This window comes from Carcharodon carcharias, assembly GCF_017639515.1.
Source record: "Carcharodon carcharias isolate sCarCar2 chromosome 29 unlocalized genomic scaffold, sCarCar2.pri SUPER_29_unloc_2, whole genome shotgun sequence".
In the NCBI taxonomy this organism is placed as follows: Eukaryota; Metazoa; Chordata; class Chondrichthyes; order Lamniformes; family Lamnidae; genus Carcharodon; species Carcharodon carcharias.
Window position 1 is genome coordinate 1,940,878 of NW_024470665.1, and position 20,934 is coordinate 1,961,811.

At 53.5% G+C, this 20,934-nt stretch overlaps 1 protein-coding gene across 1 annotated transcript in view; it reads right to left on the bottom strand.

Annotated features, from left to right (window-relative positions):
- The window catches only part of kmt2bb (lysine (K)-specific methyltransferase 2Bb), a 139,335-nt gene that overhangs the window by 97,716 nt on the left and 20,685 nt on the right, over positions 1–20,934 (bottom strand). The window contains exon 2 of the mRNA XM_041181157.1: positions 17,255–17,333. Coding sequence (XP_041037091.1) covers positions 17,255–17,333 — 79 coding nt within the window. The remainder of the gene's footprint in view (positions 1–17,254; positions 17,334–20,934) is intronic.

The window sequence follows — 20,934 nt, forward strand, 5'->3', positions numbered from 1 at the left end:
TTATGCAGTGACAGACCGCCCCCCACCAGTTATGTACCCCAATGTGAAACAATGACAGATCTGTCCCCGCCAGTGTCATACAGTGACAGAACTGTCTCCACAGGTACTGTACCCCAGTGTTATACAATGTCAGACCAGGTCCACCCGCCCACCACCCCACACCCCCCCGGCCACCCCCCCCCCCAGGGTCAAAAAATGAGAGAGCTGTCCCCACCAGTATTAGACCCCAATATTATAGTGACATAACTCTCTCCACCAGTACTGTACACCAGTGTTACACACTGTACCCACCCAGGACTGTACCCAAGTGTTATACAGTGACAGACCTTACCCACCCAGTACTGTACCCCAGTGTTATGCAGTGACAGACCTGTCCCCACCAGTACTGTACCCCAGTGTTATACAGTGACAGACCTGTCCCCACCAGTACTGTACCCCAGTGTTATACAGTGACAGACCTGTCCCCACCAGTACCGTACCCCAGTGTTATACAGTGACAGACCCGTCCCCACCAGTACTGTACCCCAGTGTTATACAGTGACAGACCTGTCTCTACCAGTAATGTACCCCAGTGTTACACAGTGACAGACCTGTCCCCACCAGTACTGTATCCCAGTGTTATACAGTGACAGACCTGTTCGCACCAGTACTGTACCCGTGTTACACAGTCACAGACCTGTCCCCACCAGTACTGTATCCCAATGTTACACAGTGACAGACCTGTTCGCACCAGTACTGTACCCCGTGTTACACAGTGACAGACCTGTCCCCACCAGTACTGTATCCCAGTGTTACACAGTGACAGACCTGTTCCCACCAGTACTGTATCCCAGTGTTATACAGTGACAGACCCGTCCCCACCAGTACTGTATCCCAGTGTTACAGTGACAGACCTGTCCCCACCAGTACTGTACCCCAGTGTTATACAGTGACAGACCTGTCCCAACCAGTGCTGTACCCCAGTGTTATACAGTAACAGTCCGGTCCCCACCAGTACTGTACCCCAGTGTTATACAGTGACAGACCCATCCGCACCAGTACTGTACTCCAGTGTTATACAGTGACAGACCAGTCCCCACCAGTGCTGCACCCCAGTGTTATACAGTGACAGACCTGTCCCCACCAGTGCTGTACCCCAGTGTTATACAGTGACAGTCCTGTCACCCACAGTACTGTACCCCAGTGATACACAATGACAGGCCTGTCCCCACTAGTACTGTACCTCAGTGTTATACAGTGACAGACCTGTCCCCACCCAGTACTGTACCCCAGTGTTATACAGTGACAGACCGGACCCGACCTGTACTGTACCCCAGTGTTATACAGTGACAGATCTGAACCCACCAGTACTGTACCCCAGTGTTATACAGTGACAGACCCGTCCACACCAGTACTGTACCCCAGTGTTATACAGTGACAGAACTGTCCCCACCAGTACTGTACCCCAGTGTTATACAGTGACAGGCCTGTCCCCACCAGTACGCTATCTCAGTGTTATGCAGTGACAGGCCTGTCCCCACCTGTGCTGTACCCCAGTGTTATACAGTGACAGACCTGTCCCCACCAGTGCTGTACCCCAGTGTTATACAGTTCCAGACCTGTCCCCACCAGTGCTGTACCCCAGTGTTATACAGTAACAGGCCCGTCCCCACCAGTGTTATACAGTAACAGAACTGTCCCCACCTGTACTGTACCGCAGTGTTATACAGAGTCAGACCCTTCCCCACTAGTAATGCTCCCCAATGTTTTACAGGGACAGACCTGTCCACCCAGGTACTGTACCCCAGTGTTATACAGAGACAGGCCCTTCCCCACTAGTACTGTACCCCAATGCTATACAGTGACAGACATGTCGCCACCAGTACTGCACCCCAGTGTTATACAGAGACACACCCTTCCCCACTAGTACTGCACCACAGGGTAATACAGTAACAGTCCTCTCCCCACTGGTGTTATACAGTGACAGACCTATCCTACCCAGTGCAACGCCTCAGTGTTATACAGTGACAGGTCTGTCCCCAACAGTGTTATACAGTGACAGAACTGTCCCCACCAATACTGTACCCCAGTGTTATACAGTGACACATCTGTCGCCACCAGTACTGTACCCCAGTGTTATACAGAGACAGACCCGTCCCCACCAGTACTGTATCCCAGTGTTACACAGTGACAAACCTGTCCCCACCAGTACTGTACCCCAGTGTTATACAGTGACAGACCCATCCGCACCAGTACTGTACCCCAGTGTTACACAGTGACAGACCTGTCCCCACCAGTACTGTATCCCAGTGTTATACAGTGACAGACCTGTTCACACCAGTACTGTACCCCAGTGTTACACAGTGACAGACCTGTCCCCACCAGTACTGTATCCCAGTGTTATACAGTGACAGGCCCGTCCCCACTAGTATTGTACCCCAGTGTTATACGGTGACAGTCCCGTCCCCACCAGTATTGTACCCCAGTGTTACACAGTGACAGACCTGTCCCCACCAGTACTGTACCCCAACGTTATACAATGACAGACCTGTCCCCACCAGTGCTGTATCCCATTGTCAGTGACAGGCCGCTCCCCACCAGTCCTGTACCCCAGTGTTATACAATGACAGACCCACCCTCACCAGTACTGTACCCCAGTGTTATACAGTGACAGAACTGCCCCCACCAGTACTGCACCCCAGTGTTATACAATGACAGACCCGTCCCCACCAGTACTGCACCCCAGTGTTATACAGTGACAGACCTGTACCCACCAGTACTGTACCCCAGTGTTATACAGTGACAGACCCGTCCGCACTACTACTGCAGCCCAGTGTTATACAGTGACAGACCCGTCCCCACCAGCGCTGAACCCCAGTGTTACAATGACAGACCTATCCCCTCCAGTACTCTACACCAGTGTCAAGACAGTGACAGACATGTCCCCACCAGTACTGTATCTCAGTGTTATAGTGAGAGACCTGTCCCCCGCCCCCCAGTTCCGTACCCCAGTGCTATACAGTGACAGACCCATCCCCACCAGTACTGCACCCCCGTGCTATACAGTAACAGACCCGTCCCCACCAGCACTGTACCCCAGTGTTATACAGTGACAGAACTGTCCCCACCACTACTGTGCCCCAGTGTTACACAGCGACAGGCCTGTCCCGACCAATGTTGTGCAGTGACAGGCCCATCCCTCCCTCCAGTAATGTACCCCAGTGTTATACAGTGAAAGGCCAATCCCCACTGGTGTTATACAATGACAGACCTATCCTCCCCAGTGCTATGCCCATGTGTTATACAGTGACAGGCCTGTCCCCATCAGCACTGCACCCCAATGTTATACAGTGAGACCCCCTTCCCCGCCAGTACTGTACCCAGTGTTATACAGTTACAAACCTGCCCCCAAGTGTTACACCCCAGTATTTTTCAGTGACAGACCCGTCCCCACCAGTACTGTACCCGTGTTATAGTGACAGACCTGTACCCCGCACCCCAGTACTGTACCAGTGTTATACATTGACAGACGTGTCCCCACCAGTACTGTGCCCCAGTGTTATACAGTTACAAACCTGCCTCCAACAGTACTGCACCCCAGTATTTTTCACTGACAGACCTGTCGCCCCAGTACTGTACCCCATTGTTATACAGTAACAGACCCGTCCGCACTATTACTGCACCCCAGTGTTATACAGTGACAGATCTGTCCCCACCAGTACAGTAGCCCATTGTTATACAGTGGCAGACCCGTCCGCACGACTACTGCACCCCAGTGTTATACAGTGACAGACCCATCCCCACCAGTGCTGAACCCGTGTTACAGTGACAAACCTATCCCCTCCACTACTCTACACCAGTGTTAAGACAGTGACAGACATGTCCCCACCAGTACTGTATCCCAGTGTTATACAGTGACAGACCTGTCCCCAACAGTACTGTATCCCAGCGTTATACAGTGACAGACCCATCCCCACCAGTACTGTATCCCAGTGTTATACAGTGACAGACCCGTCCGCACGACTACTGCACCCCAGTGTTATACAGTGACAGACCCATCCCCACCAGTGCTGAACCCGTGTTACAGTGACGAACCTATCCCCTCCACTACTCTACACCAGTGTTAAGACAGTGACAGACATGTCCCCACCAGTACTGTATCCCAGTGTTATACAGTGACAGACCTGTCCCCAACAGTACTGTATCCCAGCGTTATACAGTGACAGACCCATCCCCACCAGTACTGTATCCCAGTGTTATACAGTGACAGACATGTCCCCACCAGTACTGTATCCCAGTGTTATAGTGAGAGACCTGTCAACCGCCGCCCAGTTCTGTACCCCAGTGTTATACAGTGAGACCCGTCCGCACTACTAAAGCACCCCAGTGTTATACAGTGACAGACCCGTCCCCACCAGTGCTGAACCCCAGTGATATACAGTGACAGACCTGTCCCCACCAGCACTGTACCCAAGTCTTATAGTGACAGACCTGGCCCCACCATTGCTGTACCCAAGTGTTACACAGTGACAGGTCTGACCGCACCAGTACTGTACCCCAGTGTTAGATAGTGACAGACCTGTCCCCACTAATGTACCCCAGTGTTTTACAGGGACAGACCTGTCCCCACAGGTACTGTACCACAGTGTTTTACACGGACAGACTTGTCCCCACCAATGTCCCCCAGTGTTATACAGTGACAGACCTGTCCCCACCAGCACTGTACCCCAGTGTTACACAATGACACTACTGACCACACCAGTACTGTACCTCAGTGTTATACAGAGACAGACACTTCCCCACTAGTACTGCAGGCCAGGGTTATACGGTGACAGTCATCTTCTCACTGGTGTTATACAGTGACAGACCTCCCCCCACCAGTACTGTAGCCAGGTGTTATACAGTGAAAGGCCAGTTCCCACCAGTGCAGTACTCCAATGTTACACAGTGACAGACCTGTACCCACCATTATTGCACCCCAGTGTTATACAGTGACAGACCTGTCCCCAACAGTACTGTACACCAGTGTTACACAGTGACAGACCTCTCCCCACCAGTACTGTACCCCAGTGTTATACAGTGACAGACCTGTTCCCACCAGTACTGTACCCCAGTGTTATAGTGACAGACCCGTCCCTCGCCACCCAGTTCTGTACCCCAGTGTTATACAGTGACAGACACGCCCCCACCAGTACTGTACCCCAGTGTTAGACAGTGACAGACCTGTCCCCACCAGTACTGTACCCCAGTGTTATAGTGACGGACCTGTCCCCATCAGTACTGTACCCCGGTGTTATACAGTTACAGACCTGTTCGCCCCAAGTGCTGCGCCACAGTGTTATACAGTGACAGATCAGTCCCAACCAGTGCTGTACCCCAGTGTTACACATTGACAGGTCTGTCCCCACCAGTGTAATACAGTGACAGAACGGTCCCCACAGGTACTGTACCCCAGTGTTATACAGTGACATACCTCTCTCCACCAGTCCAGCATCCCAGTGTTATAGTGACCGACCTGTCCCCGCCACCCAGCTCTGTACCCCAGTGTTATGCAGTGACAGACCAGTCCCCACCAGTGCTGTAACCCAGCGTTATGCAGTGACAGACCCGTCCCCACTAGTACTGTACCCAGTGTTATACAGTGACAGACCCGTCCCCACCAGTACTGTACCCCAGCGTTATGCAGTGACAGACCAGTCCCCACTAGTACTATATCCCACTATTATAGTGACAGATCTGTCCCCTGCCCCCCAGTTCTGTACTCCAGTGTTATAGTGACAGATCTCTCCCCATCGGTACAGGACCCCAGTGTTATACAGTGACAGACACGGCCCCACCATTGCTGCACCCAGTGTTGTACAGTGACAGACCTGTCACCCCAGTACTGTACTCCCCTGTTAAACAGTGACAGACATGTCCCCACAGGTACTGAACCCCAGCATTATGCAGTGACAGGCCTGTCCCCACCAGTACTATACCCCAGTGTTATACAATGACAGACCCGTCCCCACCAGTACTGTACCCGTGTTATACAGTGACAGACCGGTCCCCACCTGTACTGCATCCCACTGTTATACTGACAGACCTGTCCCCAGCCCCCCAGTTCTGTACCCCAGTGTTATAATGACAGATCTCTCCCCAACGGTACAATACCCCAGTGTTCTCGTGACAGACCCATCCCCACCAGTACTGTACCACAATGTTATACAATGACAGACCTGCCCCCACCAGTGCTGTACCCCAGTGTTACACAGTGACAGACCCACCCCACCAGTACTGTACCCCAGTGTTATAGTGAGACACCTGTCCCCCGTCCCCCAGTTCTGTACCCGTGTTATACAGTGACAGACCTGTCACCACCAGTGTTGTACCCCAGTGTTACACAGTGACGGAACACTCTCCACCATTACTAAACCCCAGAGTTATATAGTGACAGGCTTGTCCCCAGCAATGTTATGCAGTGGCAGACCTGCCCCCACCAGTACAGTATCCCATTGTTATACAGACACAGAGCCTTCCCCACCATTACTGTAAATCAGTGTTTTTTCAGCGACAGACCCAACCCCACCAGTACTGTACCCCAGGGTTATACTGAGACAGACCCGTCTCCACCAGTAATGTACCCCACTGTTATACAGTGACAGACCCGTCATCACTGGCACTGTATCCCAGTGCTTTACAGTGACAGAACCAACCCCACAAGTATTGTACCCCAGTATTACACAGTGACAGACCTGTCCCCACCAGTGTTATACAGTGACAGAACTGTCCCCAGAGGTACTGTACCCCAGTGTTAAACAATGACAGACTCAACCCCACCAGTACTGTACCCCGGTGTTATACAGTGACAGAACCGACCCACCAGTACTGTGCTCCAGTGTTATATAGTGAAAGACCTGTCCCCACCAGTACTGTACCCCAGTGTTATACAGTGACAGACCCGACCCACCAGTACTGTACCAGTGTTATACAGTGACAGACCCGTCCCCACCAGTACTGTACCCCAGTGTTACACAGTGACAGACCCGTCCCCACCAGTGCTGTATCCCAGTGTTATACAGTGACAGACCTGTCCCCACCAGTACTGTGCCCCAGTGTTATACAGTGACAGACCCGTCCCCACCAGTACTATACCCCAGTGTTATACAGTTACAGACCGGTCCCCATCAGGGCTATACCCAAGTGTTACACAGTGACAGACCGGTCCCCACCAGTACTGTGCCCCAGTGTTACACAGTGACAGACCGGACCCCACCAGTACTGTGCCCCAGTGTTGTACAGTGTCAGACCTGTCTCCACCAGTGCTATACCCAGGTGTTATTGACAGGCCTCTTCCCACCAGTGATATACAGTGACAGACCTGTCTCCACCAGTTCTGTATCCCAGTGTTGTACAGTGATAGACCTGCCCCCACCAGTACTTTACCCCAGTGTTATACAGTGACAGACCTGTACCCACCAGTACTGTACCCCAGTGTTTTACAGTGACAGATCTGTCCCCACCTGTACTGTACCCCAGTGTTGCAGTGACAGACCTGCCAGCCCAGTACTGTACCCCCGTGTTAAACAGTGACAGAACTGTCCCCACAGGACTGTACCCCAGCATTATGCTATGACAGACCCGTCCACACCAGTACTATACCCAGTGTTATACAGTGACAGACCCATCCCCACCGGTACTGTACCCCAGTGTTATACAGTGACAGACCCTTCTCCACCAGTACTGTACCCCAGCGTTATACAGTGACAGACCAGTCCCCATCAGTGCTGTATCCCACCGTTATAGTGACAGTCCTGTCCCCCGCCCCCCAGTTCTGTACCCCAGTGTTATAGTGACAGATCTCTCCACAACAGTACAGTACCCCAGCGTTATAGTGACAGACCCGTCCCCACCAGTACAGTACCCCAATGTTATACAATGACAGACCTTCCCCCTCCAGTACTGTACCCCAGTGTTATAGTGAGACACCTGTCCCCCGCCCCCCAGTTCTGTACCCGTGTTATACAGTGACAGACCTGTCCCCACCAGTGCTGTACCCCAGTGTTACACAGTGACAGACCCACCCCACCAGTACTGTACCCCAGTATCATACAGTGACAGACCCGTCCCCACCAGTGCTGTACCCGTGTTATACAGTGGCAGACCTGCCCCCACCAGTACAGTATCCCATTGTTATACAGACACAGACCCATCCCCACTATTACTGTACATCAGTGTTTTTTCAGCGACAGACCCAACCCCACCAGTACTGTACCCCAGTGTTATACTGAGACAGACCCGTCTCCACCAGTAATGTACCCCACTGTTATACAGTGACAGACCCGTCATCACTGGCACTGTATCCCAGTGCTTTACAGTGACAGAACCAACCCCACAAGTATTGTACCCCAGTATTACACAGTGACAGACCTGTCCCCACCAGTGTTATACAGTGACAGACCTGCCCCCATCACTGCTGTACCCCAGTGTTATACAGTGACAGACCTGTCCCCATCAGTGCTGTACCCCAGTGCTACAAAGTGACAGGTCTGTCCCTACCAGTGTTATACAGTGACAGAACTGACCCACCAGTGTTATACAGTGACAGAACTGTCCCAACCAGTACAGTATCCTACTGTTATAGTGACAGACCTGTCCCCCGCCCTCTAGTTCTGTAGCCCAATGTTATACCGTGACAGACCTGTCCCCACCAGTACTGTACCCGTGTTATAGTGACAGACTCGTCCCCACCATTACTGTACCCGTGTTATACAGTGACAGACCTGTCCCCATCAGTAATGTACCCCAGTGTTATACAGTGACAGACCTGTCCTCACCAGTACTGTACCCCAGGGTTATACAATGACATACCCATCCCCACCAGTACTGTACCCCAGTGTTATACAGTGACAGACCTACCCCACCAGCACTGTACCCCAGTGATATACAGTTACAGACCTATCCTTCCCAGTGTTGTATGCCAGTGTTATACAGTTACAGACCTGCGGCCCCCAAGTGCTGCACCCCAGTGTTGTACAGTGACAGACCTGTCACCCCAGTACTGTACTCCCCTGTTAAACAGTGACAGACATGTCCCCACAGGTACTGAACCCCAGCATTATGCAGTGACAGGCCTGTCCCCACCAGTACTATACCCCAGTGTTATACAATGACAGACCCGTCCCCACCAGTACTGTACCCGTGTTATACAGTGACAGACCGGTCCCCACCTGTACTGTACCCCAGCCTTATACAGTGACAGATCCGTCTCCACCAGTACTGTACCCCAGTGTTATACAGTGACAGACCAGTCCCCATCTGTACTGCATCCCACTGTTATACTGACAGACCTGTCCCCAGCCCCCCAGTTCTGTACCCCAGTGTTATAGTGACAGATCTCTCCCCAACGGTACAATACCCCAGTGTTATAGTGACAGACCCATCCCCACCAGTACTGTACCACAATGTTATACAATGACAGACCTGCCCCCACCAGTGCTGTACCCCAGTGTTACACAGTGACAGACCCACCCCACCAGTACTGTACCCCAGTGTTATAGTGAGACACCTGTCCCCCGTCCCCCAGTTCTGTACCCGTGTTATACAGTGACAGACCTGTCACCACCAGTGTTGTACCCCAGTGTTACACAGTGACGGAACACTCCCCACCATTACTAAACCCCAGAGTTATATAGTGACAGGCTTGTCCCCAGCAATGTTATGCAGTGGCAGACCTGCCCCCACCAGTACAGTATCCCATTGTTATACAGACACAGAGCCTTCCCCACCATTACTGTAAATCAGTGTTTTTTCAGCGACAGACCCAACCCCACCAGTACTGTACCCCAGTGTTATACTGAGACAGACCCGTCTCCACCAGTAATTACCCCACTGTTATACAGTGACAGACCCATCATCACTGGCACTGTATCCCAGTGCTACACAGTGACAGACCCGTCCCCACCAGTGCTGTATCCCAGTGTTATACAGTGACAGACCTGTCCCCACCAGTACTGTGCCCCAGTGTTATACAGTGACAGACCTGTCCCCACCAGTACTGTGCCCCAGTGTTATACAGTGACAGACCCGTCCCCACCAGTACTATACCCCAGTGTTATACAGTTACAGACCGGTCCCCATCAGGGCTATACCCAAGTGTTACACAGTGACAGACCGGTCCCCACCAGTACTGTGCCCCAGTGTTACACAGTGACAGACCGGACCCCACCAGTACTGTGCCCCAGTGTTGTACAGTGTCAGACCTGTCTCCACCAGTGCTATACCCAGGTGTTATTGACAGGCCTCTTCCCACCAGTGATATACAGTGACAGACCTGTCTCCACCAGTTCTGTATCCCAGTGTTGTACAGTGATAGACCTGCCCCCACCAGTACTTTACCCCAGTGTTATACAGTGACAGACCTGTACCCACCAGTACTGTACCCCAGTGTTTTACAGTGACAGATCTGTCCCCACCTGTACTGTACCCCAGTGTTGCACAGTGACAGACCTGCCAGCCCAGTACTGTACCCCCGTGTTAAACAGTGACAGAACTGTCCCCACAGGTACTGTACCCCAGCATTATGCTATGACAGACCCGTCCACACCAGTACTATACCCAGTGTTATACAGTGACAGACCCTTCTCCACCAGTACTGTACCCCAGCGTTATACAGTGACAGACCAGTCCCCATCAGTGCTGTATCCCACCGTTATAGTGACAGTCCTGTCCCCCACCCCCCAGTTCTGTACCCCAGTGTTATAGTGACAGATCTCTCCACAACAGTACAGTACCCCAGCGTTATAGTGACAGACCCGTCCCCACCAGTACAGTACCCCAATGTTATACAATGACAGACCTTCCCCCTCCAGTACTGTACCCCAGTGTTATAGTGAGACACCTGTCCCCCGCCCCCCAGTTCTGTACCCGTGTTATACAGTGACAGTCCTGTCCCCACCAGTGCTGTACCCCAGTGTTACACAGTGACAGACCCACCCCACCAGTACTGTACCCCAGTATTATACAGTGACAGACCCGTCCCCACCAGTGCTGTACCCATGTTATACAGTGGCAGACCTGCCCCCACCAGTACAGTATCCCATTGTTATACAGACACAGACCCATCCCCACTATTACTGTACATCAGTGTTTTTTCAGCGACAGACCCAACCCCACCAGTACTGTACCCCAGTGTTATACTGAGACAGACCCGTCTCCACCAGTAATGTACCCCACTGTTATACAGTGACAGACCCGTCATCACTGGCACTGTATCCCAGTGCTTTACAGTGACAGAACCAACCCCACAAATATTGTACCCCAGTATTACACAGTGACAGACCTGTCCCCACCAGTGTTATACAGTGACAGACCTGCCCCCATCACTGCTGTACCCCAGTGTTATACAGTGACAGACCTGTCCCCATCAGTGCTGTACCCCAGTGCTACAAAGTGACAGGTCTGTCCCCACCAGTGTTATACAGTGACAGAACTGACCCACCAGTGTTATACAGTGACAGAACTGTCCCAACCAGTACAGTATCCTACTGTTATAGTGACAGACCTGTCCCCCGCCCTCTAGTTCTGTAGCCCAATGTTATACCGTGACAGACCTGTCCCCACCAGTACTGTACCCGTGTTATAGTGACAGACTCGTCCCCACCATTACTGTACCCGTGTTATACAGTGACAGACCTGTCCCCATCAGTAATGTACCCCAGTGTTATACAGTGACAGACCTGTCCTCACCAGTACTGTACCCCAGGGTTATACAATGACATACCCATCCCCACCAGTACTGTACCCCAGTGTTATACAGTGACAGACCTACCCCACCAGCACTGTACCCCAGTGATATACAGTTACAGACCTATCCTTCCCAGTGTTGTATGCCAGTGTTATACAGTTACAGACCTGCGCCCCCCAAGTGCTGCACCCCAGTGTTATACAGTGACAGACCTGTCTCCCCAAGTGCTGTACCCCAATGTTAAACAGTGACAGGTCTGTCCCCACCAATGTTATACAGTGACAGACCTGTCCCCACCAGTACTGTACCCCAGTGTTATACAGTGACAGACTTGTCCCCCACCAGTACTGTACCCCAGTGTTATACAGTTACAGACCCGTCCCCACCAGTACTGTACCCCAGTGTTATACAGTGATAGACCCACCCCACCAGTAATGTACCCCAGTGTTATACAGTGACAGACCTGTCCCCACCTGTACTGTACCCCAGTGTTATACAGTGACAGACGTGTCCCCACCAGTACTGCACCCCAGTGTTATACAGTGACAGACCTGCCCTCACCAGTACTGTACCCCATGTTATACAGTGACAGACCTGTCCCCACCAGTACTGCACCCCAGTGTTATACAGTGACAGACCTGCCCTCACCAGTACTGTACCCCATGTTATACAGTGACAGACCTGTCCCCACCTGTACTGTACCCCAGTGTTATACAGTGACAGACGTGTCCCCACCAGTACTGTACCCCAGTATTACACAGTGACAGACCCATCCCCACCAGTACTGTACCCCAGTGTTATACAGTGACAGATCCGTCCCCACCAGTACTGTACCCCAGTGTTATACAACGACAGACCCGTCCCCAGAGTACTGTACCCCAATGTTATACAATGTCGGATTTGTCCCCACCAGTACTGTACTCCAGTTTTATACAATGACAGACCTGTCCTCACCAGTACTGCACCCCAGTGTTATACAGTGACAGACCTGTCTTCACCAGTACTGCCCCCCCGTGTTATACAGTGACTGACGTGTCCCCACCAGTACTGTACCCCAGTGTTATACAGTGACACACCTGTCCTCACCAGTACTGCACCCCAGTGTTATACAGTGACGGACCTGTCCCCACCAGTACTGTGCCCCAGTGTTATACAGTGACAGACCTGTCCCCACCAGTACTGTACCCCAGTGTTATACAGTGACAGACCCGTCCCCACCAGTCCTGTACCCCAGTGTTATACAGTGACAGACCTGTCCCCACCTGTACTGTACCCCAGTGTTATACAGTGACAGACGTGTCCCCACCAGTACTGCACCCCAGTGTTATACAGTGACAGACCTGCCCTCACCAGTACTGTACCCCAATGTTATACGGTAACAGACCCGTCCCCACCCATACTGGACCCCAGTGTTCTACAGTAACAGACCTGCCCCCACCAATGCTGTACCCCAGTGTTATACAGTGACAGAGCCATCCCCACCAGTACTGTACCCCAGTGTTATACAGTGACAGACCCGTCCCCACCAGTACTGTACCCCAGTGTTATACAGTGACAGACCCGTCCCCACCAGTACTGTACCCCAGCGTTATAGAGTGACAGACCTGTCCCCTCCAGTACTGTACCCCAGTGTTATACAGTGACAGACCCGTCCCCACCAGAACTGTACCCCAGTGTTATACAGTGACAGACCTGTCCCCACCAGTACTGTATCCCAGTGTGATAGTGAGACACCTGTCCCCCGCCCCCCAGTTCTGTATCCCAGTGTTTTAGTGACAGACCTGTCCCCGCCACCCACCAGCCACCCCCCCCCCCCCAAAGTACTGCACCCTAGTGTTATACAGAGACAGACCAGTACTGTACCCCAACATTATATAGTGACAGGCCCATCCCCACCAGTACTGTACGCCAGTGTTATACAGTGACAGACTTGGCCCCACCAGTGCAGTACCCCAGTGTAAGTGACAGGTTTCTCCCCACCAGTGTTAGACAATGACAGACCTGTCCCCACCATTGTTATACAGTGACAGACCCGTCCCCACGAGTACAGTGCTCGTGTCATACAGTGCCAGAACTGTCCCCACCAGTACTGCACCAAGCGTTATACAGCGAAAGACCTCTCCCCAACAGTATTGTACCCCAGTTTTATACAGTGATAGACCTGTCCCCACCAGTACTGTACCCCAGTGTTATACAGTGACAGACCCATCCCCACCAGTACTGTACCCGTGTTATACAGTGACAGACCTGTCCCCACCAGTGCTGTATCCCAGTGTTGTAGTGATAGACCTGTCCCCACCAGTACTGTACCCCAGTATTAAACAGTGACAACCGATGTTATGCAGTGGCAGACCTGACCCCACCAGTACTGTACTCCATTGTTATAGAGACACAGACCCTCCCCCACCATTACTGTACCCCAACGCTAAACAGCGACAGTCCCAACCCCACCAGTACTGCACCCCAGTGTTATACTGAGACAGACCCGTCTCAACCAGTAAAGTACCCCACTGTTATACAGTGACAGACCCGTCATCACTGGTACTATATCCCAGTGTTTTACAGCGACAGACCAATCCCCACCAGTATTGTACCCCAGTTACACAGTGACAGACCTGCCCCCACAAGTGCTGTACCCGTGTTACACTGTGACAGACCTAACCCAACCAGTGCTGTGTCCCAGTGTTATACAGTGACAGACCTGTCACCCCAGTACTGTACCCGTGTTAAACAGTGATAGAACTGTCCCCACCATTACTGTACCCCAGCATTATACAATGACAGACCCGTCCCCACCAGTACTGTACCCCAGTGTTATACAGTGACAAACCTGTCCTCCCCAGTGGTGTACCCCAGTGTTATACAGTGACAGGTCTGTCCCCACCAGCGTAATACAGTGACAGAACTATCCACACAGGTACTGTACCCCAGTGTTATATAGTGACAGGCCCATCCCCACCAGTATTGTACCCCAGTATTATACAATGACAGACCCGTCCCCACCAGTACTGTACCCCAGTGTTATACAGTGACAGACCCGTCCCCTCCAGTACTCTACCCCAGTGTTATACAGTGCCAGACCTGTCCCCGCCCCCCAGTTCTGTACCTTAGTGTTATACAGTGACAGACCCGTCCCCACCAGTACTGTACCCAGTGTTATACAGTGACAGACCCGTCCCCACCAGTACTGTACCCAGTGTTATACAGTGACAGACCCGTCCCCACCAGTACTGTACCCCAGTGTTATACAGTGACAGACCCATCCCCACCAGTACCGTACTCCAGTGTTACACAGTGACAGACCATTCCCCACCAGTGCTGTACCACAGTGTTACGCAGTGACAGGTCTGTCCCCACCAGTGTAATAGTGACAGAACTGTCCCCACATGTAATGTACCCCAGTGTTATGCAGTGACAGATCCGTCCCCTCCAGTACTCGACCCCTGTGTTATACAGTGACAGACTGGTACTGTACCCCAGTGTTATACAGTGACAGACCAGTCCCCACCAGTACTGTACCCCAGTGTTATACAGTGACAGACCTGTCACCCAAGTACTGCACCCCAGTGTTATACAGTGAAAGACCCGTCCCCACCAGTACTGTATCCCAGTGTTATACAGTGACAGACCTGGCTCCCCAAGTGCTGTACCCCAGTGTTATACAGTGACAGACCTGTCACCCCAGTACTGTACCCCAGTTTTATACAGTGAAAGACCCATCCCCACCAGTACTGTACCCCAGCGTCATAGTGACAGACGTTTCCCCACCAGTACTGTACCTCAGTGTTATAGTGACAGACCTGTCCCCACCAGTACTGTACCCCAGTGTTATACAGTGACAGACCTGTCCCCACCAGTACTGTACCCCAGTGTTATACAGTGACAGACCTGTCCCCACCAATACTGTACCCCAGTGTTATACAGTGACAGACCCGTCCCCATCAGTACTGTACCCCAGTGTTATACGGGGACAGACCCATCCCCACCAGTACTGTACCCTAGTGTTATACACTGACAGACCTCTCCCCACCAGTACTGTACCCCAGTGTTATACAGTGACAGACTTGTCCCCACCAGTACTGTACCCCAGTGCTAAACAGTGACAGACCTGTCCCCACCAGTACTGTACCCCAGAGCTAAAAAGTGACAGACCCGTCCCCACCAGTACTGTACCCCAGTGTTATACAGTGACAGGTCTGTCCCCACCAGCGTAATACAGTGACAGAACTAACCCCACAGGTACTGTACCCCAGTGTTATACAATGACAGACCCGTCCCCACCAGTACTGTACCCCAGTGCTAAACAGTGACAGACCTGTCCCCACCAGTACTGTACCCCAGAGCTAAAAAGTGACAGACCCATCCCCACCAGTACTGTACCCCAGTGTTATACAGTGACAGACCCGTCCCCACCAGTACCGTACCCAATTGTTATAGTGACAGACCTGTCCCCACCAGTACTGTACCCCAGTGTTATACAGTGACAGACCCGTCCCCACCAGTACTGTACCCCAGTGTTATACAGTGACTGACCTGTCCCCACCAGTACTGTACCCCAGAGCTAAAAAGTGACAGACCCATCCCCACCAGTACTGTACCACAGTGTTATAAACTGACAGACCTGTCCCCACCAGTACTGTACCCCAGTGTTATACAGTGACAGGCCTGTCCCCACCAGTATTGTACCCCAGTGTTATACAGTGACAGACCTGCCCCACCAATACTGTACCCCGTGTTATACAGTGACAGACCTGCCCCACCAGTACTGTACCCCAGTGTTATACAGTGACAGACCCGCCCCCACCAGTACTGTACACCAGTCTTATATAGCGACAGACCCGTACCCACCAACACTGTACCCCAGTGGTATACAGAGACAGACCCGTCCCCACCAGTACTGTACCCCAATGTTATATAGTGACAGACCTGTCCCTACCAGTACAACAAAGCAGTTTTATAACTCTACCAAACAACAGAGGACAATTAAATGCTTGGCAGAATTGCTCATTTCTAAATCCAAACACATTACAGCACATTCCAGGGCCACAATTTCACGTGCAGCTATTCAACCAAGGAGGGCACCACCATCCAGGCAAATCCTTTCATGACTCATTGCGGTTATCACTGAATACTGACCCTCATAGAGCAGCGCTCCATCACTTCTGACCTTCCGACAGTGCGGCACTCCCTCAGTACTGGCCCTGGGACAATGCGGCACTCCCTCAGTACTGACCCTCCAACAGTGCTGCACTCCCTCCGCACTGGCACAGACAATCGTCGGCCTGAATCATATACTCATACCTCTGTCATGGGGGCCTGAACCCATTGGCTTCTGACTCAAGGAGTCAAGGTGGAGAGAAACCATGCATTAAATCGACCAAGCTGCGAATGGCATGGGGTTGTCTCGTGTCCCTTCTCTTCTCACTGCTCTCACGAGCAACAAACATGTGCATAAATGCTGAAAGACTGCAGTCAGATAAGTAAACGCATCCACGCAACCGAACCACGTTTCAACGCCCTGGCTGTATCAGAAAGAAAAAATAAACTTACTCTTCTGAGAGCGGAGGGCTAATCGTAGTGGGCTCGTCAGGGTCTCATCTTCTGATGTAAAACCAGTAAATTCTTCACTCTAAAGTTGGGGAAGGACAGGGAGAGAGAGAGAGAGAGAGATGAGAAAAACCAGTCTGAACTTGTTTAACACCTTCACCATCTAGACAGGCAGTCACGGATATGTTTAATCATTTGTAAGTCAGGAGAAACTTCTTTACCCAGAGAGCGGGGAGAATGTGGAACTCGCTCCCACAGGAAGTGGTCGAGGTGAATAGTGTAGACATGTTTAAAGGGGAAGCTGGATAAACACATGAGGGAGAGAAAGGGATATGGGGATGGGGTGGGATGAGGCTCAGAATCACACGCACAGGGCAGGTGGACCCAACGGCCTTTTTCAGAGCTGTGTTTTCTATGCAATTGAGCTTCACAACACCCCTGACAGCTGTGTCACTGGTGACGCCTGTCACTCTGCACCTTGCACCTGAGAGGAGGAGGCCCATTTATCCCCCTAGAGCCTGTTATACAGGAACAGGAGGAGGCCCATTCAGCCCCCTCGAGCCTGTTACACAGGAACAGGAGGAGACCCATTCAGCCCCCTCGAGCCTGTTACGCAGGAATAGGAGGAGGCCCATTCAGCCCCCTCGAGCCTGTTACACAGGAACAGAAGGAGGCCCATTCAGCCCCCTCGAGCCTGTTACGCAGGAACTGGGGGAGACCCATTCAGCCCCCTCGAGCTTGTTACACAGGAACAGGAGGAGGCCCATTCAGCCCCCTTGAGCCTGTAACACAGGAATAGGAGGAATCCCATTCAGCCCCCTCGAGCCTGTTACACAGGAATAGGAGGAATCCCATTCAGCCCCTCGAGCCTGTTACACAGGGACAGGAGGAGGCCCATTCAGCCCCCTCGAGCCTGTTACACAGGAACAGGAGGAGGCCTCTTCAGCTCTGGAGCCTGTTACACAGGGACAGGAGGAGTCCCATTCAGCCCCCTCGAGCCTGTTACACAGGGACAGGAAGAAGCCCATTCAGCCCCCCGAGCCTGTTACACAGGAACAGGAGGAGGCCTCTTCAGCTCTGGAGCCTGTTAAGCTATTCAGTCAGATCATGGCTGATCTGTATTTTAACTCCATCTCCCTGCCTCAGTTCGCTAACCCTTAATCCCCTGATCCAACATCAACCACAACTCTGTCATTTACAGTTCACTTGTTCACCATTTTCAGAGCACCGAGTGTGGTCTAACCAAGGGACATGGTGATCCGAACCGTGCACAGTGCTCCAAGTGTGGTCTAACCAATGAAACAACTTTAAGCTAAATCGTCTGCTTTTCAGCTCTATTCCGTTGGAAATGAGCCCTGGTACAGGGGTGGGGATGGGTGTTTTTTTGTAAGGGGTATCTTCAGGTTAGGGAGGTTTAGGATAAGAATTCCGGAGCTTAGGGCCCGGAGGGCTGAAGGGACGGCCAGAACTGGAAATGAGGAACGTACAAGGGGCTTGAACCAGAGGAGATGACGGAGAGAAATAAAAGGACTTGTATTTGTATAGCTCCTTTCATGACCTCAGTACATTGCAAAGACAATGAAATACTTGTTAAAGTGTAGTCACTGCTGCATTGTCGGAAGCGAGATGGAGATGTCAGGACAGGGTCAGGGAGGAACTAGAAAACAGGGATGTGAATTTTAAAACTAAGACACTGCCAGACCAGGAGCCAACGTGGGTCAGTGAATGACACGGGGTGAGGGGCCAGTGGGGCTCGCTGCAAGTTAGAATTTGAATAGCACCAGTTTGTACGAGCTGAAGTTTGAGGAGGGTGGAAAGTGGGAGACCAGCTCGGAGAGCGTTGACATAGTCAAGTCTGGAGGTAACAAAAGCACAATGGCTTCAGCAAGACATAAGCTGAGGCAGGGGTGGAGACTTGTGAGCTTTCCCCTGAGGTGCCAACTCCAGAATACAGGCTGCAACGCAGAGGTAGTACTGAGGGTGTGCTGCACTGTCGGAGGGTCAGTGCTGAGGGAGCGCCGCACTGTCGGAGGGTCAGTGCTGAGGGAGCGCCGCACTGTCGGAGGGTCAGTGCTGAGGGAGCGCCGCACTGTCGGAGGGTCAGTGCTGAGGGAGCGCCGCACTGTCGGAGGGTCAGTGCTGAGGGAGCGCCGCACTGTCGGAGGGTCAGTGCTGAGGGAGCGCCGCACTGTCGGAGGGTCAGTGCTGAGGGAGCGCCGCACTGTCGGAGGGTCAGTGCTGAGGGAGCGCCGCACTGTCGGAGGGTCAGTGCTGAGGGAGCGCCGCACTGTCGGAGGGTCAGTGCTGAGGGAGCGCCGCACTGTCGGAGGGTCAGTGCTGAGGGAGCGCCGCACTGTCGGAGGGTCAGTGCTGAGGGAGCGCCGCACTGTCGGAGGGTCAGTGCTGAGGGAGCGCCGCACTGTCGGAGGGTCAGTGCTGAGGGAGCGCCGCACTGTCGGAGGGTCAGTGCTGAGGGAGCGCCGCACTGTCGGAGGGTCAGTGCTGAGGGAGCGCCGCACTGTCGGAGGGTCAGTGCTGAGGGAGCGCCGCACTGTCGGAGGGTCAGTGCTGAGGGAGCGCCGCACTGTAGGAGGGTCAGTGCTGAGGGAGCGCCGCACTGTCGGAGGGTCAGTGCTGAGGGAGCGCCGCACTGTCGGAGGGTCAGTGCTGAGGGAGCGCCGCACTGTCGGAGGGTCAGTGCTGAGGGAGCGCCGCACTGTCGGAGGGTCAGTGCTGAGGGAGCGCCGCACTGTCGGAGGGTCAGTGCTGAGGGAGCGCCGCACTGTCGGAGGGTCAGTGCTGAGGGAGCGCCGCACTGTCGGAGGGTCAGTGCTGAGGGAGCGCCGCACTGTCGGAGGGTCAGTGCTGAGGGAGCGCCGCACTGTCGGAGGGTCAGTGCTGAGGGAGCGCCGCACTGTCGGAGGGTCAGTGCTGAGGGAGCGCCGCACTGTCGGAGGGTCAGTGCTGAGGGAGCGCCGCACTGTCGGAGGGTCAGTGCTGAGGGAGCGCCGCACTGTCGGAGTGTCAGTGCTGAGGGAGCGCCGCACTGTCGGAGGGTCAGTGCTGAGGGAGCGCCGCACTGTCGGAGGGTCAGTGCTGAGGGAGCGCCGCACTGTCGGAGGGTCAGTGCTGAGGGAGCGCCGCACTGTCGGAGGGTCAGTGCTGAGGGAGCGCCGCACTGTCGGAGGGTCAGTGCTGAGGGAGCGCCGCACTGTCGGAGGGTCAGTGCTGAGGGAGCGCCGCACTGTCGGAGGGTCAGTGCTGAGGGAGCGCCGCACTGTCGGAGGGTCAGTGCTGAGGGAGCGCCGCACTGTCGGAGGGTCAGTGCTGAGGGAGCGCCGCACTGTCGGAGGGTCAGTGCTGAGGGAGCGCCGCACTGTCGGAGGGTCAGTGCTGAGGGAGCGCCGCACTGTCGGACGGTCAGTGCTGAGGGAGCGCCGCGCTGTCGGACGGTCAGTGCTGAGGGAGCGCCGCGCTGTCGGACGGTCAGTGCTGAGGGAGCGCCGCTCTGTCGGAGGGTCAGTGCTGAGGGAGCGCCGCGCTGTCGGAGGGTCAGTGCTGAGGGAGCGCCGCGCTGTCGGAGGGTCAGTGCTGAGGGAGCGCCGCGCTGTCGGAGGGTCAGTGCTGAGGGAGCGCCGCGCTGTCGGAGGGTCAGTGCTGAGGGAGCGCCGCGCTGTCGGAGG